Consider the following 26922-nt stretch of genomic DNA (forward strand, 5'->3'; position numbering starts at 1 on the left):
GGTGCATAGTTAGCATTCAAAGATTCATGATGTTCAGATGTGGCTGACTAGATTGGTATTGTCTGAATTTCTGAATTTGTATGAAAGTTTGTTGGTAAATGCCTTTTGTGCTAATATCCCATTATTATTACTATTATTATTATTATTATTTTTCAGTCCCTGTGGATTCTTCTCATTTGGATACATGTGGCTCCATCAGTCAAGTCATTGAACAGTTACCTCAGCCAAACAGGACAAGCAGGTATATTAATGTTTGAAGGAGTTTATTTAAATTTATCAAGAGATATCAACTCTTATGAGCACCTGTTGCCTCATCCCAAGGATAAATCAATCAATCTTTTTGTGAATTAGGGAATGGGTTTTGAGGATGGTATAGATAGTACTGATGTTGGGAATCTCTTTTGCAAAGGTAAATTTTTTATAGCTGAATATTCAAATTGTAAGTATTCTATCTTATGCCTGTGAAACAGAATAAGCATTTCTCTTAATAAAGATATAACTTCTTAGAAGAAAATATTTAGGCATGTTATCAAAACTATTAGGTGCTGGGCATGGTGGTGCCTGCCTATAATCCCAGCATCTTGGGAGACTGAGGCAGGAGGATTGCAAGTTCAAAGCCAGCCTCAGTAACTCAATGAGACCCTGTCTCTAAATCAAATATAAAAAGGCTAGGGATGTGGCTCAGTAGTTAAGTGCCTCTATGTTCAGTCCCTGGTACAAACAAAAACAAGAACAAAAACCTGTTAGGCGCGCTTTCTATTTACCAACCCAAAGTACCTCACCAGTTTTAGTCCAAAATGTTTAAATTGTACCATAAACAGTATTCATTTACTGTGTCCAGTTTTTGAGTTCATCCTTTGCATTAGGCCCTATGTTGTATGTTTGACTCCTAGAATTGTCTGCTCTTCTTTGACCTTAAGAGAATTGGGGCAGAAGACTAATTTTTTTTAATAACTTTGTTTAATTTTTTTTAATATAGTGCTAAGGATAATTTCCAGTGCCTCACATGTGTTAGGCAAGTGCTTTTGTTTCTATATTCACCTGCTTTACTCCTCTTTATTATCTTGCTTTGTTTTCTAGGCATTTAAGTTTATAGTATCTCTTTAGGAATACATTCTAGGCTTAGCTGTGTTTTTATGGCTAAGCACCTTATAATTTCATTTAAATTCTATCCACAAAACAATTGTACAATAAAGGCATTGTATTTCTTCCATTATATACTAGGAGAAACTGATGGGTGAAGAAGTTAAATAACTTTCTTTAGAATACATTGATAGCAGGTGACAGAGCTAGGCTTTGAATCTGTTCCTTTTGATTCAAATGCTTTTTCCTTTTTAACTGTTCAGTGCTTCTTAGTCTTCTGTCCCAATTCTCTTAAGGTTGAAGAAGAGCCCAGACAACTCTAGGAATCTTGAGGTGTCAGGGTAGAAACAGGACATAGTAAGAGTAAAGTATCGGCTTGAGATGATTGAAGACTTGTTTTAATTTTTTAAAAATAACTTTTATTTGTTTCATTCACTTATTTATTTATTTTTTTATATGGTGCTGAGGATCAAATCCAGTGCCTCACATTTGCTGGGCACAACCCCAGCCTCAAGACTTGTTTTATCTTAAAAAAAAGTGCATTTTTTTCTGGTATATTTTATACTTTGTATTTGCACATAAATTTCTTCCATAGCAAGTAGAAATGAATGCTTTAGAAAAGTCTGCAAACTTGTGGGCTCATGGTTTTTATTAGACCCACACATGGTAAAATATGTTTGAATTAATTGGCAAAATTTAAAAATGGGGAAATTTGTTGTAAAACCTGGATTTCTGGTTTCTGGCTTTACTGGTCTTTATTGGCAACAATTGGTTGGAACTGTGACTAGTAGCTAACCTCCCCTAGATGAAGCGTGAGAGTGCAGTGGTTTTCCGTAGTCCTACAAGTCAGTATTGAAGTTGGACACTGAGGATAGGTGTTTCTTTGTCATTTATCATAGTGCTTGTGCTTTTGTTTCTATACTCACCTGCTTTACTCATCTTTATTACCTTGCTTTGCTTTCTAGGCATTTAAGTTTATAGTATTTCTTTAGGAGTATATTCTAGGCTTATTTTTAAGGCTAAACACCCTTAGTCATGAAAAGGGGGGACCGGAAACATGCTACCTACATTTTGAAGGAAGAGGTATTGTTTGAGAAGTTCCATACTACTACAATTTCTTTTCTGCATCAATGTGTTATTGTTTCTCTATTAAAAAGATTGTATTACTATATTCAATAATAATGTGCTGGCACTGTGGCATGTACTTTAAAGGGGTTTTGTTTTCAGAGATCTTATAATTTAATAGGGGAGACAGATTTAGACAAGTCATTATGTAAGTAGCTCTTCATTTACGATTGTAACCATTGTGAAGAGGAAAAAAAACCTAATATGGGGAATAAGGGAACACCTTTTTTGGGGAATGCAATCTAAACAGTAAACATGAATTTGCTGGGAATAGTTGAAGGGCTAAGGAAAAGCATGCAGTGTGAGAGCAGGAGCTTTCCAGACATGAACTACAATTGCAGAGGCTATGAAGCTGAAAGGAGTTTGAGGTTGATTCCAAAAGATTGAAAGTTCTTTAAATCATGTATTAATGATGAATTTATCTTTATTTATTAAAGCAGATATTTTGGGAAGAAAGTCTACTTTGGGAAACTTTCTCTGTCATAAAATTCCAAAAAATTTATCTTACCTTATCTAATGTCCTAGTGATATAGCCTGACATACCTAAACAGGGAGTGTCCTAAAATATAATACAGAAGAAATATAGATATTTTTATTTTCCCATTAAACTGTTTTTTTTTTTTTTTTGTAGTACTAGGGATTGAACCTATGGGCACTCTACCACTGAGCTATATCCCCAGCCCTTTATTCTTTAATTTTTTAAAAAATATTTATTTTTTAGTTTTAGGTAGACACAACATCTTTATTTTTTATTTTATGTAGTGCTAAGGATCGAATCCAGTGTTTCATGTATGCTGGGCGAGCACTCTACCCCTGAGCCACAACCCCAGCCCAGCCCTTTATATTTTTTGAGATAGGATCATCTCAAATTGCCCAGACTGGCTTTAAACTTACCATCCTCCTACCTCAGATCCCCAAGTTGCTGGGAACACAGGTAAATGTTACCACGCTTGCCCATCAAACATTTTTAAAATTAAGATAATTTTAGATTGATATGCTATTATAAGAAACAATACAGGGAGATCCTGTATATACCTTGCCCAGTTTCCCCCAATGCTAACATTTTACAAAACTATAATACAGTATCACAACCATTTTTTCAACATTGATAAAATCTACAGAATTTATTCAGATTTCTTGTTTTATTTGTATTTGTGTACAGGTGTGTATATTGAGTTTTACACTGTTTAATTTTCTGTGTAGTAATGTATCTACCACTACAGTTAAGATAGTGAACAGTTTCCAATACACGAATATCTAGTGTTGCCCTCATAGACAAACCTATCTCTCTCTTCACTTAAACCCTTGGCAACCACTAATTCATTCTGCATTTATAAAATTTTATCATTTCAGAATGTTAGATACATACATAACTTTTTGGGATTGGCTTTTTTTTCCCCCAACAGCATAACTCCTGGGAGATCCACCCAAGTTTTGCCGATATCAGTAGTTTATTTCTTATTGCTGAGCAGTGGTATGGATATACCACTATTTGTTTAACCTTTTATTTATTGAAGTACATCTGGATTGTTTTCAGCTTTTGATTATTGTGATAAAATTACTATAAACATTTGTGTATAGGTTTTATATGAACTTAATTTTTCATTTCTTTGGGATAATGCCCAGGTTTTCAATTGCTTTGTTGTATGGTAATTGCGTCTTTAAGAAAATACTAGACTATTTTCAAGAGTTTTTGTATTGTTTTATAGTCCCACCAGCAATATATGAGTGATCCAATTTCTCATTATCCTTGCTAGCATTTTGTGTTTTTTTTTTTTTTTGGTGGAGGAGTGCTGGTGATTGAACGCAGACCTTTAACCATGCTAAGCATGTCCTCTACCACTGGGCTATATCCCCAACCTCTTCACTAATTTTTATTTTGGCCCCTGTGATAAGCGTACAATAATATCTCATTGCGGCTTTAATTTGTGTTTCCCTGTGGCAAATGATATTGAATATTTTATCAGGTTTTTATTTACTGTCTGTCGATCTCTTCAGGGATGCCTGTTCATATCTTTTGCCCATTTTCTAATTGGATTATTTTTCACAGTTGTGTTTGGAGAGTTCTTTATGTATTCTAGGTACTAGTCCTCTGTAGAATATGTGATTTGCTAGTTTTTTCTCCTACTCTGTATCTTTTCATCCTGTTCACAAAGTTTTTCACAGCAAGTTTTTAATTTTGATGAGCTATGTTAAATGTATGTGTGTATTTATTTATTTATTTTGTGATACTGGGGGTTGAACATGGGAACTGTTAACACTGAGCTACATTTCTAGCCCTTTTAAATCAATTTTTTTTGGAGAACAGGATCTTGCTAAGTTGCTGAGACTAGCTTACTTGTGATCGCTTACTTGTGATCTTCCTGTCTCAGCCTCTTGAGTAGCTGGGATTATAGGCATGCATCATTGTTCCTAGTTGCTAAATATTTTTGAATAGGATAATATAAATACTTATTTTATTTTTTTAAGTTTATAAACTGGATGTAGTGGCATATGCCTATAATCCCAGCTCCTCTAGCAGAGGCAAGAGGATTGCAAGTTTGAAGCCAGCCTCAGCAACTTAGTGAGATCCATTCTCAAAAATAAAAAAAAGTTAAAAGGACTATATCAGTGGCAAAGCACCCCTGGGTTCAATCTCTAGTGCCTCCCCCAATCCCCAAAAGCCTAAAAGTGAAAAACAGTTCTTCCCTGTCCTAGGTTCTCTTTTACAAAGGCCACACTTCATTTTTTGCTACTCTGAGAGATTGTCTTCCTAGATCTAATACTGTTGTAAAACTATAAATGTTTTTTTCTGTATAAAGTAATAATATTGTACTGTCATCTCTTATTTTATCAGATTAGAACAACTGAATTCTGATAATAAGAGATGGGAGTTTAACTCATCAGTAACCCCCCCCCCATTTTTTTCCCTCCCAATTTTTTTTTTTTTAAAGAGAGAGAGAGATAGAGAGGATTTTTTAATATTTATTTTATTTTTCAGTTTTCGGTGGACACAGCATCTTTATTTTATTTTTATGTGGTGCTGAGGATCGAACCAGCGCCCCGCGCATGCCAGGCGAGCGTGTTACCGCTTGAGCCACATCCACAGCCCCTCTCCCAATTTTTGATAATAATTATTTTAGTTCTTCTGGCTCCTTTTATATTTCTAAGTAATTAAATTTTATTTTCTTTTTACATTATTTTTAGACAGTGAAGAAAAGTTTAACCTCAGTACTATTTTTTGTCTATACTCTGATTTATTTTAACCCTCTTCTATTTACTTAATTATTTTATAAATATTTTAATTGAGTATTTCCTACATGCCAAATGTTCTTGGGTTTTAGGGATACAAAAGGATCAGAAGAAATTAAAACCCTAGATCTTTTTTGGGGGGATGGTACTAGGCATTGAACTCAGGGGCACTCGACCACTGAGCATGTCCTCAGCCCTATTTTGTATTTATTTAGAGACAAGGTCTCACTGAGTTATTTAGTGCCTCACTTTTGCTGAGGCTGGCTCTGAATTTGCGATCCTCCTGTCTTAGCCTCCCGTGCTGCTGGGATTACAGGTGTGCGCCACCACGCATGGCAAAACCCTAGATCTTAATGTGGCTTACATTCTTGTATGGAATGTAGTAATATATGAAGATTAAGTAAGTAAATAAATAAATATATATGTGTGTGTGTATATATATATAGAGAGAGAGAGGGAGAGAGAGAGAGAGAGAGAGACCATTTGATATTGATAAGGTCTGAAGAGAAAAGTAAAAGGTAAGGGAATAGGAAGGATTAAGGAGTTACAAGTTTATACTGGGTGAATAGGGAATGCTTCTCTGATGAGACATTTGATTGAAAATCTAAAGTGAATAAGTGATCTCTGCTGTTACCTAAGTTAAGTACTGTCCATACATAGAGAATGGCACTTGCAAAGTATGGACATGACTGGAGTATTTGAGAAATTGCTAGGAGGTTAATATGATAGGCGTGGATCAGACTAACAGAAATAGGAGAAGAGTTTTTTTTTTAAAGAGAAAAAAAAGGAGGACCAGTTTATGTAAGCTTTATGGGTTAACATGAGCAATTTGGCTTTTATTTTTGGTGAGATAGAAAGGCATTTAAGTGTTTTGAGCAGAGGAATGCCTGATCTTAGATTTTTGGGGCAGGATGTGGAGATTGAATCTAGGGGTACTCTACCACTGATTTATATTCCCAATCCATTTTATGTTTAATTTTGAGAAAAGATCTTGCTAAGTTGCTCAGGATCTCACTGAGATGATGTGGCTGTCTTTGAATTTTCAGTCCTTCTGCCTCAGCCTTCTGAGTTGCTGGAATTACAGATATGTGCCACAATGACTGGGTAGAATAAAGGGGAGACAAGGGCAGAGCCATAAAGACACTCCAGAAATTATTTTAGGAAACTACTGAAATAACTTAGGTAAAATATAACAATGGCTGGTTTAGGGTAGAAGAGAATGAAGAATAGTGAGATTCTGAGATTTGAAAATAGGATTTAAAGATGGATCAGATTTGGAGTATAAAGATAGGAAGGAGGTAACAATAATTCTAGGGTTTTGGTTCAAGCAAGAAGAATAGTGTGGCTATTAATTGAGATGGAGGAATGCAGGAGGAATAGTTCAGTTTTAGACAGGTTAAAATTGAGCTATCTTTTGAGCATCCACCTGCCTGTACAAGTCTGAAGCTCAGGGGAAAGGTCTAGGCTGGAATTTCACATTGCAGAGTCTTTAAAAACAAACAAAAAAAACCTTTATTTTATTTACTTATTTTTATGTGGTGTTGAGGATTGAACCCAGGGCCTCGAACGTGCTAGGCAAGCGCTCTACTGCTGAGCTACAACCCCAGCCCTCACATTGCAGAGTCTTAAGCATATCAAAACCAGGAGTCTGGATAAGGGGGCGAATATAGCTAAAGAAGAGGTCTAGGGACTCACTGAGCCCAACAGCATTTCGAGGTCAGGGACATGAGGAAGAACCAAGAGACTGAGAAGAATCAGATAAGTGGTTTTGTGCTGTCTTTTTAATTGCTTCTCTGGTACCTTTTGTCACATTTGCTCTGGGACTTTCCCCATATTTTGCAAGATCATGAATTTGGTCCTCCCAGTTGTATGGGTAATGTTATGTTTTATTTTATTTTAATTAATTAATTAATTAATTTTTGGTGCTATGGATTGAAAGTGTACTTTACCACTGACACATCCCCGTTCCCCACCTTTTTTTCCCCCAGTTTTGAGACCGGGTCTCCCTGTTGCTTAGGGCCTCACTAAGTTGCTGAGGCTGGCTTGGAACTTGTGATCCTCCTGCCTCAGCCTCCCTAGTTTTGGGATCACAAACATGCGCTACAATGCCTGGCTGTTTTTGTGAACATGTTTGCTTAGTCCTTTTTCTCTTCCTTGGATCATGGCCCCCAACTCTGCAAGTCTGTTTTCTCCTCTTTTATGTTAAAGTTAGGTTGAATGCTCTTTGTATGAATTACTACATGTAGAAAGTTGTAAGGAAGCAAAAAATGTCATCTCTAATCCTGCCACCCAGAGGCTAATTGCTGTAAACATTTTGGCATATTTGTTCTTTTTTTGTGCATTTAATTTACATAGTTGACATCACATGGAAAGTAAGTTTGTATGTAACATTTTTCCTGAGTTCTTACTTTAAAAGTTTAAAAAAAAATTTTTTTTTTAGTTATAGATTGACACAATACCTTCATTTATTTATTTTTTATAGTTGTAGATGGACAGCATGCCTTTCTTTTATTTATTTTTTTATTTTTATGTGGTGGCTGAGGATTGACTCCAGTGTTTCACATGTGCTAGGCAAGCATTTTACCACTGAGCTACAACTCAGCCCTATTTCAAAAGTTTAACTTACAGAAGAGATTAAAGAATATGCATCTGTTCTGTGTATGTTCGTGTGTGTGTACTTTTATGAAATACTGAATGGTTTGAATACTTTAACATTTGTCCCCTAAGAATAAATATCTTATATGATATGATCATAGTGTTATTATTATACCTTAGAAAATAATAACTACATATTATCAAATAATATAGTTCATATTCATATTTTCCCAATTGTGTCAAAGATGTCTCCCATATTGTTTTTTTTGTTGTTGTTGTTGTTTGTTTGGTTCCAGGGATTGAACTGGGGGCACTTAACTACTGAGCCACATCCCCAGTCCTATTTTGTATTTTATTTAGAGACAGGGTCTCAGTGAGTTGCTTAGCGCCTTACAATTGCTGAGGCTGGCTTTGAACTTGAGATCCTTCTATCTCAGCCTCCTGAGCCACTGGGATTACAGGCATGTGTCACCATGCCTGGCCCATATATATATATATTTGTTATTGTAGATGGACAGCATGCCTTTATTTTGTTTATTTTTATGTGGCGCTAATGATTGAATCTAATGCCTTACGTGTGCTAGGCAAGTGCTCTGTCACTGAGCCTACAGCCCCAACCCTCTACCATATTGTGTTTGTTTTTAGAATTAAAACATTTTGTTTTGTCATAAGAAGCTTTATGAACTAATATCAGGTAATGGTATTAATTAATGTGCTAGGCAAGCATTTTACCACTGAGCTACAACTCAGCCCTATTTCAAAAGTTTAACTTAATGAAAAGTAATACTTAAAGTCATGACAGAGAAGATTGTACAAGTATGAACATTACAGTATTAGGGAAAATGAGTAGGGTTTCATACAATTGACAGAGGTGAAGAAGCCAGTGTTGTTGAATTAGTACTTAATTCTTTAGAATATGCATGCCCTGACAATACAGAATACCTTGATCAATGTTTACCATTTGTTTTATCTTCTTAGTACAGTGGAAAAAATGTGGCATTATTCCTTCATATTGGTTGTACATGGGGGATTGTTAACACCCAAGTGATAACAATCAATTAAAATATTGTTTAATCCTGCAAGACTGTTATAGCATTTTAAATAACCTGCTTACTTTCCAGAATACTTACAGGTAATTTCACATTAGTGAAATTTAATTTCACATTAGAGCAAATTTGAAGCCCACCTGAAAGAATAAAGGAAGTTCAGTAGCCATAAAGCTAAGTATGAAATAGAAAAACCCCATGGTAAGTTTTAAACAGCAGCTCGGTATAAATTTCCAATACAGTAAGACTGGGAATGAAGAGTTTTTGTCCAAAAGGAATATTCCAGTGAACTTTTGAACTTTGAATAAAGAAATTTCTAGAAAAACTGAAGACTGAAGAGTAAAAAAAAAAACTGAAGAAGTAAGAGTCTTCCAGCAAAATTGAAATTTAATTTTCCAGTTTTCCTTCTCCCAAAAAACTCCAAAAGATACCTTTGGTAGGCATAGATTTTTAAATTTTCATATTTAGAATTAGCACGGCAGCCGCAAATAATTACACCAGTATTACTCAGGATTGATAGTTTTTATTTATAGAATTAATTCCTGGTTTGTCATAAAAGGCTTGTAGAAATGACAAAGTTTTACTATGACAAACTAATTTGTAGAAATGACAAAGTTTTACTATGACAAACTAATTTATCTACAGTCTGAAAGATCTGGAAGTTCTGCTGGCATTAGTATCATTTACAGTGGCAGAAGTAATTAAGTAACTGCTGAAATAACATTAATCAAGCTTAAATTTCCACTGAGAACATTTTATAGTCAGAGAGTAATGTTAACAATATCTATACAGAAAGGAAACAGATATTATGATTTCAGAGATCAGAGTCTTAAGTTATAAGATGATTTCAGATTTTCTAAGTTTAGTTGATAAAATGGTTTGACGGTCTAGACTCACAGAACAGAAAACAGATAAATCCACATCACTCCACCCCTTGGTAAACAAAGAATTGTTTATCCTTTTCCTTGTATTATTGCAAATATTGATGCCAAATACCCTCAGCTACCAACTTAAGATACACTGAATGATGTATATATGAGAAGTTATGATTAAAGTTTTAAGTTCAAAGTCAAGAAATAGACTGTTTTTTAAAAAACATGGTAAGGAGAAAGAAAATATCTATGTTGAACTAAGAAATACTTAAGCAAGGTTACAAATGACTAATAACTAAGAACAATAATCTTTTTCAGTATCTATTTTTTTTCCTTTGCAAAAAAAGCCATTTACAGTTCAACAAGTTAATTTTTATAAATGCTAGGCATATATTTGTGCCAACCCATTTTAGTATGAGCAATTAAGTTTTAACTTTATTTTATTTATTCTTTTGGACCCTGTATCCAGTCTTGTTTCACACATTGCATTTGATTGTTTCAAACATTGTTAATGTTGGCCCAATATTTCATTTTATAGATTATGGAATTATTTAGTCATTTTGCTAATGCTAAACTTAACAGGTTGTTTCCTAATAACAGTAAACTTTTAGAAGTAAGTTTACATAAGGATCTTTCCACATTTCAAATTATTTCTTAAAATTGAAATGTTTGAAATTAAATTACTGCTATGAACATATTTCCAAGTTGTTCTCCAGAAAGGATCCCTTTATTTTTAAATGTTTTATTATTTTTTGGTACTGGGGATTGAACCCAGGGATACTTAACCACTGAGCAACATTGCCAGTTCTTTTAATATTTTATTTAGAGACAGGGTTTTGCTGAGTTGCTTGGGGTCTTGCTAAGTTGCTTTGAATTGTCCATCCTCCTGCCTAAGCTCCCAAATCACTGGGATTACAGACTTTATCACTGTACCTGGCTGTTCTTAAATTTTGAAAAAAATTATTTTTGCAATACTGGGGATTGAACCCATGGAACACTCTTAATTACTGAACTGCATCCCTACCCTTTTTATTTTTTACTTTGAGACAGGGTCTCACTAAGTTGCTTAGGGCCTAAGTTGGTGAGGCTGACTTTGAACTTGTTATCCTCCTACTTCAGCCTTCCAAGCCACTGGAATTACAGGTGTGTGCCACCGTGCCCATATACTCTGTTTTTATATAAACAATATGATTATGTGTATCTTACCTTAGTTTGGGTGGCACTGAGTAGTAGAATGGTATTTAAAATGTTTTTTTTCTGATTTGTTTGGTAAGATTGGTTTCTTTGATTCTTTTAGGTGTGTAAAGGTACTTGTTATTTATTTATTTTTTTCAATGAGTTGACTGCTGTCATTTATTGGGAATCTTTGTATGAATTCTTTTTTTTTAATTTAAAAAATGAAATTTATTACAGTAATTGAATTACAATTAAAGAAGAAACCAGGCCCAAATGGCTTCAACAAAGGAAAAAATAACTCAGTCTTCACAAAAGGAAAGAACAAAACTCATCTACAAAAACTCTTCCATAAAATAGAAAAAATGGGCAGATTCTACCAATTAATTTTGAGAACAACCTAACATTTATACTAACCTGACAGTTATAATAAAGAAAATTATAGGTCACTATCACTTATTTTTTTAAATTTGAAATCATGCAGACTGTTTCCTGTATGATTTATTGCATTAGAAATCAATCACCTTAAGATATGTAGAACCCCATCCCCATGTCTCAACTACTTCAAAATTAAACAGCATATTTATAAATATCTCACAGGTCAAAGAAGAAAGCACAAGAAAAGTAAATAAAAAGTGGGCTTTTGTGGTACTGATGACTGAACTGAGGGGTGCTCACCCACTGAGCCATTTTTTATATTTTGTTTAGAGACAGGGTCTCACTGAGTTGCTAAGTGCCTCACTAAGTTGTTGATCTTTGAACTCATGATCCTTCTACATCAGCCTCCCAAGCCGCTGGGATTATAGGCATGCCCATTGCGCCCAGCCTAAAAAAGTGTTTTGAATTAAGTGATAACAAAAGCTTAAAATATCAGAATTTCTGGGATGAAACAGTACTCAGATAAACACTTACAATTTAAAGTACTTGTATCAGAAAGAAGTTAGATTAACAATCAGATTACTTTCAAATTAGATAGTAGGGAGGAAAAAATAAGAGTAAGAGCAGAAACATGAAATAGAAAAGAAGTAATACAGCTAAAAGTTGATAAAAATCTAAAAAGTCTAATCAGGAAAAAACACAAAAATTAATTCTTTATGTTTTATGTAATTTAATATTTTATTATATTTGTTGCAGGTATTTTCCTAATTTAGTGTTTTAGTTCTGTCATGTTTTTTGATTGTTGTTAACTTCTTTTAAATACATAGTTTTCTTTTATATTTTGTTGTCTATGAACCTTTACTTATTTTTATGGGTGTTGAGAATCAAACCCAATGCCTCACACACGTGCAAGGCAAGTGCTCTACCACTGAGCTACAACCCCAGCCCCCTACATAGATTTTTTTTTTAATATTATATTTTTTAGGTGTAGATGGACACAACACAATGCCTTTATTTTTTATGTGGTGCTGAGGATCGAACCTGGGTCCCGCCCGTGCCAGGCAAGCGCTCTACCACTGAGCCACAATCCCAGCCCCCTACATAGATGTTTTAACTTGCATTTTATTTGGACTTTCCAGTTCTATGTATCCTAAGGTTTTTTACTATTTTTGTGAACTTTGTCCAATTTAATAGCTGTGTTTTTTGACTTCCTTCCTGCTTATCCATATACATCTTTTCTTATTGCTTATCAGTAATTCTTCTGAATACAAGATTTTTAAAAAATCACTGCTTGTAAATAAAGTTTTTTTTTACCTTAATTCTGCTTTATTTTTGTGTAACTTGATTCAGTGCAGTATATTAAAAGTTGTTGACTTTTTGGGTACTTTCTTAGGTAGGAGGACCAGAGGGGTGAGATATTTTACATTTTCGAATTTGGGAAAGAGGTATTTGATATATGTAGGGAGTCATAGTAAAATTCAGGTGCTTTGAACAGTGGCCCAACCTATTTGGAACACATGATTTTGTCCTTCCTCTGTGTAGTGTTCTGGGAATGTCGGTGGAATCCACTCCTGATGGAGAAGAGAAGGAAGAGTTGGAAGAAAAGGAGAAAGAGGAGGTAGAAGAAGATATTTCAGAAGATACTACACACTCCTTTGCTGCTGAAGGTAGCTTATGCCTTCCTTTTTCAAGATAGTAGATTGTTTTATATTCCTTTAATGTGATAGTGTAGATGTCTCAGTTTTGTTTATTTTATCAGGTTGTTTTTCTCATGATTAACTTAAGAGTCATTAAGAAATTTGCTCATAATTTACAATTATGAGCTTTATGAGCTCACTATTCCACAATTTAGATCGATAACTTGGTGTTCTGGAGTTTATAGCTCTTTGGATAGTCCCCTTTCTGCATATTGACTCTTTCCTCCCCGCCCCCCCTTTTTTTTTTACCCTAGTGCTTGAGTTTGAAGCCAGTGGTGCTTTACCACTGAGCTCCATCCCCAGCCCTTTATATTTTTTATTTTGTTACAGGGTCTCACTAAGTTGCTGAGACTGGCCTCCAACTTGGTGATCCTCCTGTCTGAATCTCCCCAGTAACTGGGATTACAGGTGTGCACCACCATGCCCAACTTCTTCCTCCTTTTTTTTTTTTTTAATAATCTTTTTAGTTGTAGATGGACACAGTATCTTTATTTGTTTATTTTTTTATGTGGTGCTGACCATTGAACCCAGTGCCTCACGCATGTGAGGCAAGCGCTCAACCACTGAGCTACAGCCCCAGCCCCTTCTTCCTCCCTTTGTATTCATTCGTTTTTGTATATGTTTAGCATCTGAATTGCTGTTTGTTGGGTGTAGTTTATGGTACACCTTTAGAATATAGACATGGTCTACCATATTAGATGCTGTAATATTTTGTGGTACTCAAGTTTTTTCCTGCCATATATTTTTCCCCTTCATTTTTAATGCATTTACTCTTGATTTTTTGGTGTTGTTGTTGTTGTTATTTTTTTTCATGGTGCTGAGGATCAGACATGTCTCATGCATGTTAAGCAAGCACTCTACCACTGAACTACATCCCCAGCATCTTTTTTTGGGTGTGGAGGGCGCCAGGGATTGAACTCGGGGACACTCAACCATTGAGTCACATCCCCAGCCCTTTTTTTTAAAATATTTTTTTTAGTTGTAGATGGACACAATACCTTTATTTTATTTGTTTGTTTATTTTTTTTAATGTGGTGCTAGGGATCAAACCCAGTTCATCATGCATGCTAGGCAAGTACTCTACCACTGAGCCACAATCCTGACCCCCCAGCCCTTTTTTGAATTTTATTTAGAGACAGGGTCTCACTGTTCCTGAGGCTGGTTTTGAACTCCTGATCCTCCTGCCTTAGCTTCCAGAGCTGCTGAGATTATAGTCATTTGCCACAGTGCCCAGCCCTAGCATCTTATTCTTGATTTTTTGGGAAAAATTTGGGGGCCAGGGCTTTGTGAAGGACTTAACATGACCCTCCCTTTTTTTTTTTTTTTTGTACTGAGGATTGAATCCAGTGGTGCTTAACCACTGAGCCACATCCTCAGCCCTTTTTTAAATTTTGTTTAGATACAGGGTCTCACTGAGTTGCAAAGTGCCTCACTAAGTTGCTGAGGCTGGCTTTGAACTTGCCATCCTCCTGCCTCAGCCTCCTGAGCTGCTGGATTATAGGTGTGTGCCCCTGTGCCCGGCTCTTATTTTATTTTTTTAATTAGTTATATATAACAGTAGAATGCACTTTGATACGTTATATATAATAGAGTATAATTTCTCATTCTTCTGATTATACATGATGTAGAATCCCACTGGTTGTACAGTTATATATGTACCTAGGGTAATAATGTCTGATTCATTATACTATCCTTCCTACCCCTATTGGCTTCCCTCCCTTTACTATCCTCTACCTAATGTAAAGTAACTCTGTTCTTTCCTAGCCTCCCACCTAATTGTGAATTAGCATTTACATATCAGAAAAAACATTTGGTCTTTGTTTTTTGGGGATTGGCTTATTTCACTTAGCAGTATATTCTCTAGCCCTATCCATTTACTGGCAAATGCCATATTTCATTCTTCTTTAAGGCTGAGTAATATTCTATCTCACTCACACACACACACACACACACACACACACACACACCACATTTTATTTTTTTATTTATCCATCTGTTGAAAGGCACCTAAGTTGGTTCCATAGTTTAGCTATTGTGAATTGAGCTGCTGTAAACATTGATGTGGCTGTAATATGCTGATTTTAAGTCCTTTGGGTATAAACTGAGAAGTGAGATAGCTGAGTCAAACAATAGTTCCATTCCAAGTGTTCTGAGGAATCTCCATATTGCTTTCCATAATAGTTACACCAATTTGCATTTCCACCAGCAACTTTTCCCCTACATCCTTGCCAACATTTATTGATTGTATTCTTGATAATTGCCATCTGACTGGAGTGAGATGAAATCTTAGAGTGTTTTTGATTTGCATTTCTCTAATTGCTAGAGATGTTGAACATTTTTTCTTAAATTTGTTGATTAATTGCATTTCTTCTTCTGTGAATTGTCTTTTGAGTTCCTTAGCCCATTTATTGATTGGGTTATTTATTCTTTTGGTGTTAAGTTTTTTGAGTTCTTTATATATCCTGTAGATTAATGCTCTATCTGAGGTGTATGTGGTAAGGATTTTCTCCTATTCTGTAGGCTCTCTGTTCACATAATCTTATTTCTTGGCTTTGGGAGTCTTGTTAAGGAAGGCAGTTCCTAAGCCAACATGGTGAAAATTTGGGCTTACCTTTTCTTCTGTTAAATTCAGTGTCTCTGGTCTAGTGCCTATGTCTTTGATTTACTTTAAGTTGATTTTTGTGCCGGGTGAGAGATAACAAAATTTCATTTTATTACATGTGGACTTCCAATTTTCCCAGCACCATTTATTGAATGTTGAATAAGCTATCTTTTCTCCAGTGAATGTTTTTGGCACCTTTGAACATGACCCTCTTTTGCTAAGGGCCAGCACCTGCACATTGATAATGTTGTAGAATTGTAACTGATTTCTTGGAATTTTGTTCCTAGATCCTGCCTCATCACAGTTGGGCTTTGAGGTTCTGGAACTCTCCCAGAGCCAGGATGTTGAAGAACGTACTATTCCATATGAAGCGGATAAGGAGCATCTACATTCAGTAACCACCAACTCTGGTTATACCAGGCAATCTGAAACAGATGCAGATACTGGTATGAAATATGTTTTCTCATTTTTGGATTTTTTTTTTTAAAGTGTTTTCCTCCCTTGCTAAAGCTAGTCATTGTTTTCTTTGATAAGTTTTTTACCAAAATTAATGTAACCTAATATAAGTGAGTTTGCAGAGTTGGCTGGTAAATATTTGTCAGTTGATGGCTTGCAGATTGAAGTTTCCTGTTAAGTAGGTAATTGATTACTTTTCTTTTTTTAGAATGGTGTGTGTTTGTGTGTATGTGTGTGTGCTTATTTATTTATTTGATACTGGGGCTTGGAATCAGGGATACTCTACCACTGAGTTACATTCCTAGTTCTTTGTATTTATTTTAATTAATTAATTTGTTATTTATTTTTGATACCAGAGATTGAACCCAGATGTGCTTAACCTCTGAGCCACATTCCCAGCCCTTTTTGTTTTGAGACAAGGTCTCCCTAAGTTGGCTTAGGATCTCATTAAGTAGCTAAGGCTGGCTTTGATCTTGTGATCCTCCTGCCTCTGCCTCCTGAGCAGCTGGGATTCCAGGCATGCACCACTGCGCCTGGCTATTCTTTTTAAGACAGGGTCTTGCTAAGTGGCGGGTAAGTGGCTGAGGTTAGCCTCAAACTTGTGATCCTCTTGCCTTGACCTCCTGAGTTGCTGGGATTATAGGCATATACCACCTTGCTTGGCTTGTATATATTGTTAAACTGGATTTATTTCTGTTGAAGTATTTGCCTTCTAAAAATCATTTAGGTGGCTGGGTAGTTGGCACACGTCTGTAATCCCAGCGACTTGAGAGGTTGAGGCAGGAGGATCGTGAGTTCAAAGCCAGCCTCAGCAACTTGGCAAGGCCCTAAGTAACTCAGCAAGACCCTGTCTTAAAAAGAAATGCCAGGTGCTATATTAAAAAAAAAAAAAGTGGGTGGAGGGCTGGGGATGTGGCTCAGTAGTTAAGTGCTCCTAGGTTCAATCCTTGGTACCCCGTCCAAAAAAAAAAAAAAGTCATTTAGGTGGACCAGTAATATAGCTCAGTTGTAGGGTTCTTGTTTAATGTGTGCTAAGTCCTGGGCATGATCCTCAGTACTGGAGAAAAAAAAAAAAAAAAACGCATTTAGGACTGCTTCTGGTACTTTGATAAATTAAATATTTCCTTCCTATCTTCTTCTTGTCTTCTTCTAAAACTTGAAGCAGTTAAGCATGAAGAACAGTCCAGTGAAGATATCCCTATGGAAGAACAGCCCAGCAAAGACATCCCTGTAACACTAGAGCCCAGTAAAGGTATACATGCACTAGAAGAGCAAAATCTACCACCTACAAGGTAAATATATGTATGAAAAAAAATATATGTATGGGTTTTTGCCTTTGGATTATATTAACTTCATTTTGCCAAGTGAAAACATTTTTAGAAATTGTTGATATGTTTTTTGCCCTTTGAAATTGGTATATTTCTGTCCAGTAGAAACATTGATGATTCATAAATATTGGTCATTTTTGCAGTATGTTGTTCTTATCTTACTGTGGGCCTTTTAAAAGGTGATTTATTGCTGCTGTAACTATAAGCCTGACTCTATAATCTTTAGTTACTCTCCTCTGTAATCTTTGCCCAGAGTCTGTAGGAAGTCTTTTTAGCTTCTCTGGTGTTAGGCAGAATCACATGAATACAATGTTTGAAAACCTACTGTTTCTATACTTGAGCATCAAGATTTCTTTGGATCTTTAGGTATCCTGCATCTGGTAGTTTATGATATAGATATATATAGATTTCTATTAGTGTTTTAGCTTCTTAACTTGGTATGAATTTGAAGAGTGAAGATATGCCTCTGCTCTGTGATGATTATTTTATCCAAAACTTTGCCTCTGATTATTTTACCCAAAATTGCCCCTGATTTGTATGTGAAGTTTGGATATGACAGGAAAATTGAGATGCTTCCAGTTTGGGATGAGGATGCATAAGCATTCAGTTTTGTTTTGTTTTTTCCTTCATAGGAACAGTGGGATTTCCTGGGTATGGTGGCCCATGCCAGTAGTTCAGGAGGCTGAGGCAGGAGGGTCTAGGGTTCAAAGCCATTCTCAGCAAAAGTGAGGTGCTAAGCAACTCAGTGAGACCCTGTCTCTAAATAAAATACAAAATAGGGCTGGGGATGTGGCTCAGTGGTTGAGTGCCCCTGAGTTCAATCCCTGGTACCCCCCACCAAAAAAAAAAAAAAAAAAGAAAGAAAAGAAACCCAGTAGGATTTGAGGTCCTAAACAAAGTTGAATATTAAGAGAAGTTGTCTTGGGCTGGGGATGTGGCTCAAGTGGTAGCACACTCACCTAGCATGCATGGGGCACTGGGTTCGATTCTCAGCATCACATAAAGACAAAATAAAGATATTGTGTCCACCTCAAGCTGAAAAAACACAAATATTAAAAAAAAAAAAAAAACAAGGAGAAGTTGTCTTTCTAATGTAAAATGCTTAACTTAACAGTGGCAAACTTTTTAGATTTTTTCTTTAAGAAAACTAGAACAAAATCCACAATCTGCAAAGTAAACCATGTAAGAAATTCTTCCAGCTAGTATTTCTTCCTAAATAGGTGAAACCTCTGGGAAGGGGCTGAAAATGAGTTTCTTAAATGTGTGAGTATTGTCATTGTGAAGAGCTCTTGGTTTGATCATGGGTTGATTAGATCAAATGGAAAAGATCAGCTGAAAATAATATGTGTGTGGCAGTAGTGCAGAAGATAGTTCACATATAAGTACTTTTCTGGGAAGGTCATCATTTGATTGCTTCCCTTAGTGGCTTTGTGTTCTGGATCAGAATTCTTTATATAGGTCTGGATAACAGCTCATGTGACAAAAATTCCCAGATCACTTATCAGAAATTTTGGAAAGTTCAAAGTACAGGGTGAGCAGAATTGAAAAGAGGTGTTGCTGTGTGAGAGACTGAGGCAGGCTTTGAAATGGGCTGAGGCCTTTGCAAAGTAACTTAATTCACTTTCAGTAGGCAATTTCATAGATTACAACCTTCTGCTATTCTTGAAATCATTGATGAAAATCACAAAACAAGTAAAGTTTTTTAGTTAAAAGATCAAAGCAATTGAACTTAGAATCCTTTTCTCCTGATGCTATGAATTTTCTAGATCAGAAGACATGTCTTTTAGTCCCAAAGTGTCTCTTCCTGCTGTGGAAACAAAAGAACAAATGTGTGCTCAAGAACTTCTGGAAGGTGGACTGCAGGTTCAGAAGTCACCAGAGCCTGAGGTTTTGTCAACCCAGGAAGACTTGTTTGACCATAGCAATAAAACAGGTACCAAGGATGATCAGTTATTATAACTCCTTTTCTCCTCTTATTTCTGAGGTTGCTGTTTTAAGGTAGAAAGCACTTTAATAGTTATGCTGACATGTTTGTGAAATGTAATGAAAATATGTTTCTAGCCTATTAGTGAGAAGGGCTTCTGGGGAATGATTGCTATTTGACATTTTAATATAAGTTTCTCTCTTTGGAGATATTGAAGAATAATAGCTAATAAAATATATTCGATAATATGGACAGAGTAGCCTTTTTTTTCCTGTTACCATGTTTACTAATGCCTCAAGTCCTAAATATTTTAAGTCAGGTTTTTCATGTTCACTTTGTTTATTAGTTCACCTGCCACAAAAAGTAAGTTAAAAATCTAGCAGAAAGGACATAAAACAGAAGACTACAGTGGTATTTGCTTCATACTTTTGTATTCTCCCACCCTCCCCATTTCACAACTTCAGGGAGCATGAAAGCATTAGTAATAACCCTCAAAACATAACTTGTTGCTAGGTGTAGTGGAGCATGCCTGTAATCCAGCAGGAGGATCTCAAGTTCAAGACCAACCTGGATAACTTAGACCCTATCTCAAAATAAAAAGTGGAAAGGGCTGGAAATGTGGCTCAGTGGTAGAGCACCTTGGGTTCAATCCCCAGTACTGCAAAAAAAAAAAAAAAGAAAGAAAGAAAGAAAGAAAAATATTGTATTGATTAAAGAGATAAGGAAAGAAGGCTGTATTCTTTTACTATTTTGTGAGATAGATTTAGAAAGTCACCAAGAAGCCTTCACTGAAGCTACAGGTTGTTTTTAAGACATTTATTTTTACTTAGGATTAATAAAGTTGACATTCCATTTGTTGCTAAGGAGAAGAATCCAATAGGAAACTTCATGATACATATCAGTGATGGCTGCTTATATATTCTTTTATTAATGCATTATCATTTTTCGTCTCCTTTGAGGAGGCCCAAGTTCTAATTATGAAAATTGCTGCATTCGTATCATCAGGTGTCATGCGCTTTGTTTTGACTTCTCCCATCTGCATCATGGCATGAGCTTTACTACATCTTAGGTAGACCTTGGAATAAAAGGCTCGCTTGCTGTTTTATAATAGAAGCATCACAAGGAAGAAGAGCAGCCAAGCAGAGGTATAAGGATTCTTTTCCTCTCCAAGCTTAGATTATGACAGAAAGGACTAAGGAACTCTTTTCATCAATTCTTTATTTTAAAAACCCATAATTTTGGGGGGGTTGATGTTCACAGAAGATTTGTGTTGTATTGACAGTCCATTAATTATATACAATTAGAAAAGAATTTCTGCCCTCTTAAAACATGGTTGAAAATATGGATGTTACTGTTTTTGCAGTACTGAGGTTTTTTTTTTTTTTTGACAACTCTGTAATGGCAATCTGAGAAATGAATGCAACCAGAATTTCTGTTTTTCCAATAGCTTCTGATGGTTGCTCCACTCCTTCAAAGGAGGAAGGTGGGTGTTCTCTGACTTCCACACCTGCTACCACTCTACACCTCCTTCAGCTCTCTGGTCAGAGGTCTCTTGTTCAGGAGAGTCTTTCCACGTAAGTAAGCCTGTAATATCTTGGGCCAAAGCAACATGTCCCTGAGGGTCATAGGCTGTTTTTGAAAGAGTTAAAGTTGCCTGCTAGCTCAAAATTCTTCTTAGAACCAAAAGAATCTGGGCTTTAGAGTTTTGGGAATGAGAACTTAGTGGCACTATTGAGGGAAAATAGATCTGGCTTTCCAATGGAGGCTTTATTATAGCCCAAAATTTTCACTATGAAAGAAAATGTTACATATTCAAAACAAGCTTTCTGCTCCTCCATTTTACTAACAGTTTTTCCCATATAACAGTATAGAGTGGAGAATAGGTTGTTATAGTTGACAATTAAATGTATTTTTTCATCTCTGTAGGTAGAGCAAAGAGGTTTTTTTTTTTAATAAAATTTGCATAGTCTTCCTATTATGCAAAAAATGGAGTAAAAAGATTTTTTTATCTGTAATCTACAAATGAATTATATTTTTAACGCTTATCATGTTTTTCAAAATCATGATGTTCTTGTGTCTGGTTTCCCATTTCGTTCTTACTCTTTAAAAAAAAAAATTCTTATATTAGAAATGTGTGGTGTGGGGGCTGGGGATGTGGCTCAAGTGGTAGCTGCTTACCTGGCATGCGTGCGGCCCGGGTTCGATCCTCAGCACCACATACAAACAAAGATGTTGTGTCCGCCGAAAATTAAAAAATAAATATTAAAATACTCTCTCTCTCTCTCTCTCTCTCTCATTCTCTCTCTCTGTCTCTCTCTCTCTTAAAAAAAAAAAAAAAAGAAATGTGTGGTGTGGGAAATAGTTATTCAGTGGTTCTTCCACTGGTCTCATATTGCTTTGTGGGGGAAATGCTATTATCTGAATGACTTAGATATTTTTTCTATTAAAAAGTAAAAACTTTGGGAACTGTGGTTATGGTTAAATAATCTGTGATTCTCTCTTTTTATAAAGGAATTCCTCAGATCTTGTTGCTCCTTCCCCCGATGCTTTCCGATCTACCCCTTTTATCGTTCCTAGCAGTCCCACGGAGCAAGAAGGGAGAAAAGGTGAGCTCTCTTCATCTGTCTGTTGATCTAAGATTAAAAGAGGGCTGATGATGTTGCCCACTGGTAGAGCCCTTTACTAGTATGCAAGAAGCCCTAGGTTCCATTCCCAGCACCAGGGGGCAAAAAAAAGCAGCATTGCATCTCTTCCTTCTTGCAAAATATTCTGTTCCTTTATACTTTAGGTCACTCTGCCCTACGCTATTCAGGAGGACTCCTGTCTCTCTTTCAGTTATATAGCCTAGTGTAAAGTGCTCTCCTCAGTTGCTTTTCTAGCATAAATTCTTCTTAGATTTTTGTAATACTGACTCAATTTTTACAAAGACCCTTAAGGAAAAAAAAATAATAGTTGGAAGTTGAACTCAAATTAATATGGTGAAGAACTGGATTTTGAATTTTTTTTTTTTATTACTAATGGTCTGGTAGTCTCCAATAGCATGCTAATACATCATTCTGGTGAGAGAGGACCAATAATTCTTTCTTATACTCTTTATAAACTATTTTTTGCTATTATTAAAATAGTTTTATCCAGCGGTTGGCTAGGAGCAAGTGGAAAAATTTAAATTTATTCACATTCTGAATAATGTGAATAAATTTAAATTTTTTTGAGGACTTAGTGATTTTATATTACTTTATTCACATGAATACTTCTCTTTTCATTTGCCTGGTTTACCTTACTTATCTAAACTGCTCTTTTGCTCTGCCCTCATCTTCTATCCAATTATTTAATACATTTCTAAATTCTGCTGTTTCTACAAAGAAGTTTTTTCTAATTTATGATTTTCTTCTTTTCATTCTTTCAGGTATTAATAATATTATAATAGCATATATTTGTTGAGTACTTAGTATATGCTAGACACTGTTCTAGGTGCTTTTCTTTGGTTTTAGGTGTCTCTCTATGGTTTTTCTCATTGAACCCTTACAACAATCCTAAGAAGTAGGTATTTCTTTTACAGAAGAGGAAATGGAGGCACAGAGAGATTTCACACCTCATAAGAGGCAGGATTTGAACTTGGGCATTTGCCTCTAGAGCTTTTGCTCTTATCTGTCCTGTAATGTGCCTTATGTGGTATCCTGTTGTTTCTGCTTGAGTACTGTAAATTTACAATTTAATTGTTTTTCAAGGGTAATTTATCCATAATAAAAGTTAATTTTAGAGTTTCTTCTGCTAGCAAGTTTGTCTCTAGCTATTTTCTCTTAAAATTGAATTATCTAAATAGATTAATATGATTCTAACTATAATGTGATTAGTGACATCTTCAGTTAAAAATGGTAAATTCATTCTATTAAAAATTCTGTTAGGGCTGGGGATGTGGCTCAAGCAGTAACGCGCTCGCCTGGCATGCACTGGGTGCTGGGTTCGATCCTCAGCACCACATAAAAATAAAATAAAGATGTTGTGTCCACCGAAAACTGAAAAATAAATATTAAAAAAATTCTCTCTCTCTCTCTCTCTCTCCCCCTCCCTCTCCCTCTCTCTCCCCCTCCCCCCTCCCTCTCTCCCCTCTATCTAAATTCTGTTAATGCAAGTTTGGTTAATTCTTAGAACAGTTTCCTCTGTCTTTAGTGCAAACATTGAAAATATATAAATGTCGTTATATTAAAAATGCTGTCTTTGTGATCAATACTCATAGAAAGTTTGGAAAATGTATAGGAAAGTAATGAGAAAACAATAAAATCACCTGTGATACCACAATCCATATTGAATTACAATTATCATTTGGATATAGTCCTTTCAGAGTGTTTTCTCTTAAATATGAAAAAGCGTTTTTACAGTTTTTACAGGCATCATATTATGTGTATGATTCGGTTTTCTTTTTTCCCTATGTAACATATTTTCCCTTGTGAGTTGTATTTTATTTTATATTTATTTATTAATTAAAAAATTTTTTTTTAGTTGTTAATGAACCTTTATTTATTTATTTATATGTGGTGCTGAGAATCCAACCCAATGCCTCACACATGGCTAGGCAAGTGCTCTACCACTGAGCCACAACTATAGCCCATGTAAAGCATTTTTATATATAGTGCCTAAAATAGCAGGTCCTTAATGTGCCTTCTCAAGACAAGGTCAAAAGGTGCAATAAAAATACTTAGCACAGCTGTGGGTAGTGTATTAAAGGCTTGTGGCACCAGCTTCCAAATTAGCATTAGACCTGTATGCAAGATTGAGGCCAAACTAAACAGATACAGTAGGTGTTGGGAGTGTGGTTGCTAGTTACACAAATGTGGATTTTGTGTAAAACTAAATGGCATAGGAAGTTTTATGAGAGGCCTAGAGGAAGCCTAGTTGGGGTTAAGCTGTAAGGGGGAAAAGGCTGGCTCTAAGGAAAGTTCTGGTAGCCTACAGGTGGGTAGTATAGTATGAGAAAGCAGTGTTTTGTGTTTTGTGTGTGTGTTCCTTCCTGAGTAATTGATGTTAGGTTTAGTGTCTTAGTTCTTTCATAAGTCAGTGCTGATTGATATTAGTAGGGTTTTTTTCCTTCGTCTTTCTTTTAGCATCCACCCCTCTGCACTAAACAGTTGTTAATGCAAATATTATGAGTTAATAAATATGTAGATGTTTATTCAGAGTGCTGAACAAGTTCACTGCCTTATAAGGCCTGGAGCAGAATATGTGATGATTAAATTAAATGGCATGATCTGGGTATTCTTACACACACAAAAAATGAGCTGTATGTAATTAAGAAAGGGGCTCAGAGGAGCCAAGTTAATTTATCATATTTTATGGGTGGGTGGGTAGGTATCCCCAGATGAAATCCCATTTTAATCTGTATATAAAAATAGAAGTATGGTCACCCTTCCTGAACCTTTCCCAAAGAGGACATATTGCTATGCCCCAATATATTATAATTCCATTGTTTTTCTGAAACTTAAAGTCACTATTAGAAGCCAAAATTGCTGTATATAATTGTTGGTTGTGATGCTGAATTGTAATATTATGATTCTTTCTTTCTTCCTTTCTTTTTATTTCTTTCTTTCTTCTTTTTTTTTAAGTAGATGAGCCAGTGGATATGTCAGTGTTGTCTGAAGCAGGACGAGAGCCTTTTCAGAAAAAACTTCAAGGTGATGAACCTGTGGAAGTAGAAAACGCCCCTCTCCCACCTGAGCCCATTGTATTACCACAAGCCTCAACACCAGTGTCTCAGAGCACACCAGTCTTCACTCCTGGATCACTTCCAATCCCATCCCAGCCTGAATTTTCTCATGTGAGTATTGTGGAAAAAGTTCTTTTCTCCTAACATCTTTTTTTTTTTTTCTTGTGGCACTGGGAATTGAACCCAGGATTTCGTTCATGTTAGGCATGTGCTCAACCACTGAACTGTATCCCTAGCCCAACATCTTGTTTTATTAAAACAGCTTTATAAAATTCACCCATTTTAAGTGATCAATTTAGTGATATTTTGTAGAGTTGTGCAGCTGTTATCACAATCTACTTTTAGAACATTTCAAAGTCACCAAACATTTTAATACACTTTTTGTTTAGATTTTGAACTGTTTTTAAATATTTTAAGCATTTTTATTAATTGTTGATGAATTTTTAAATTTTATTTATTTATTGGTATGTGGGCTGAGAATCGAACCCAGTGCCTCACCCATGCTAGGCAAGCGCTGTACCACTGAGCCACAACCCCAGCCCTGTTTTTAAATATTTTGAAAATGTTATTAAAATTGAAAAGGTTCATGAATCATTATTCTATCTTAAAACTAATACAGTTTTTTTCTTTCTACATGTCTACTTTTTTAAAAAATGAAGCTTTTCATAGCAAACACAACTATAATCTTCTTTTTCCAACCAACATTGTGTCACAATAATTTTCAGTGTTATAGTCATGTTCACGATAGCCTTTCGAAAGTTGTGTAGTATTTCTGAGTGAATGTACCATAATTTAAGTAATCATTCTTATACTGAGAGCATCAGAATGATTTTTAATTTTCTGGTATATATTTTCTTCTGACAACAAGGGAACTAATATCTAATTTGCATAATTTTAAAGTTAAATATTTAAAGAAATTAAATATAGGTATCAAGATGAATCGAATGACCTTAATTACATCTAAGTGACTATTTGTTCAATCTAAATGTCTCTTCTTGTAAGACTTTACTTTACAAAGGACAATTGTGGTGTTATTAGGATTATTTCTTTTATGGTTCTTGTTTGCAGGTGTTATAACCAGAGTTAAAATGAATTGTAATGAAATATGCCATGATTTTAATGAGAAGGAGACAGCAGGAAGAAATAATTTAATTGTTTCCTGGTGTATTAGCTTCTTTTGTCGAAGACTTCCATTTTATGCAAATTATTAGGTCATTTGGTGGAGTGGTTAAGAACTAGGACTCCAGAGACAGAATTTCCTGGAGTCACTACTTACTCTGCTATTACTATCTCTGTGATCAATTGAAACCAAGCCTCAGTTTCTTCATCAATCAAATGTTGAGATTGATACCATCTACCCCCTAAGGTAGTCATCAAGGATAAATGAGTGGTAAATACTGCATAAGAATATTTATTGTTGACAGTGAAAGAGCTGAAGATAAGGTCACATAGAACTGAAGTGGATATTCAACCGCTATATATCTTTTTTTTAACTTTTATTTTTCTGTCAATGATGTACATAAACATAATGTAGTACAGAAGAGTTATCAGAATTTATGGATAAGCTATAAGCTCTGACATAAAGCATTGAGAAGAATTTTCCAGAAAATATAGGTGATCTTAAAGACTGTGATAGATGTTTATTAGTGACCAAAGAAGATTTTTATGGGAATGATGTCTTTGAGAAGGTATTCTTATTCATGGGGGTGGG

At 35.4% G+C, this 26922-nt stretch overlaps 1 protein-coding gene across 6 annotated transcripts in view; it reads left to right on the forward strand.

Annotated features, from left to right (window-relative positions):
- The window catches only part of Tp53bp1 (tumor protein p53 binding protein 1), a 95980-nt gene that overhangs the window by 18747 nt on the left and 50311 nt on the right, over positions 1-26922 (forward strand). For 3 of the 6 annotated variants that reach the window (XM_048793260.1, XM_048793259.1, XM_048793262.1), the window contains exons 5-12: positions 157-241; positions 13046-13170; positions 16090-16248; positions 17421-17550; positions 19353-19519; positions 20958-21084; positions 22022-22116; positions 25111-25322. In XM_048793260.1, the coding sequence (XP_048649217.1) occupies positions 157-241; positions 13046-13170; positions 16090-16248; positions 17421-17550; positions 19353-19519; positions 20958-21084; positions 22022-22116; positions 25111-25322 (1100 nt within the window). The remainder of the gene's footprint in view (positions 1-156; positions 242-13045; positions 13171-16089; positions 16249-17420; positions 17551-19352; positions 19520-20957; positions 21085-22021; positions 22117-25110; positions 25323-26922) is intronic. The other 3 variants (XM_015480741.2, XM_048793263.1, XM_048793261.1) reach the window with 2 other exon arrangements.

Source organism: Marmota marmota, unplaced genomic scaffold, assembly GCF_001458135.2.
Source record: "Marmota marmota marmota unplaced genomic scaffold, marMar, whole genome shotgun sequence".
NCBI lineage: Eukaryota > Metazoa > Chordata > Mammalia > Rodentia > Sciuridae > Marmota > Marmota marmota.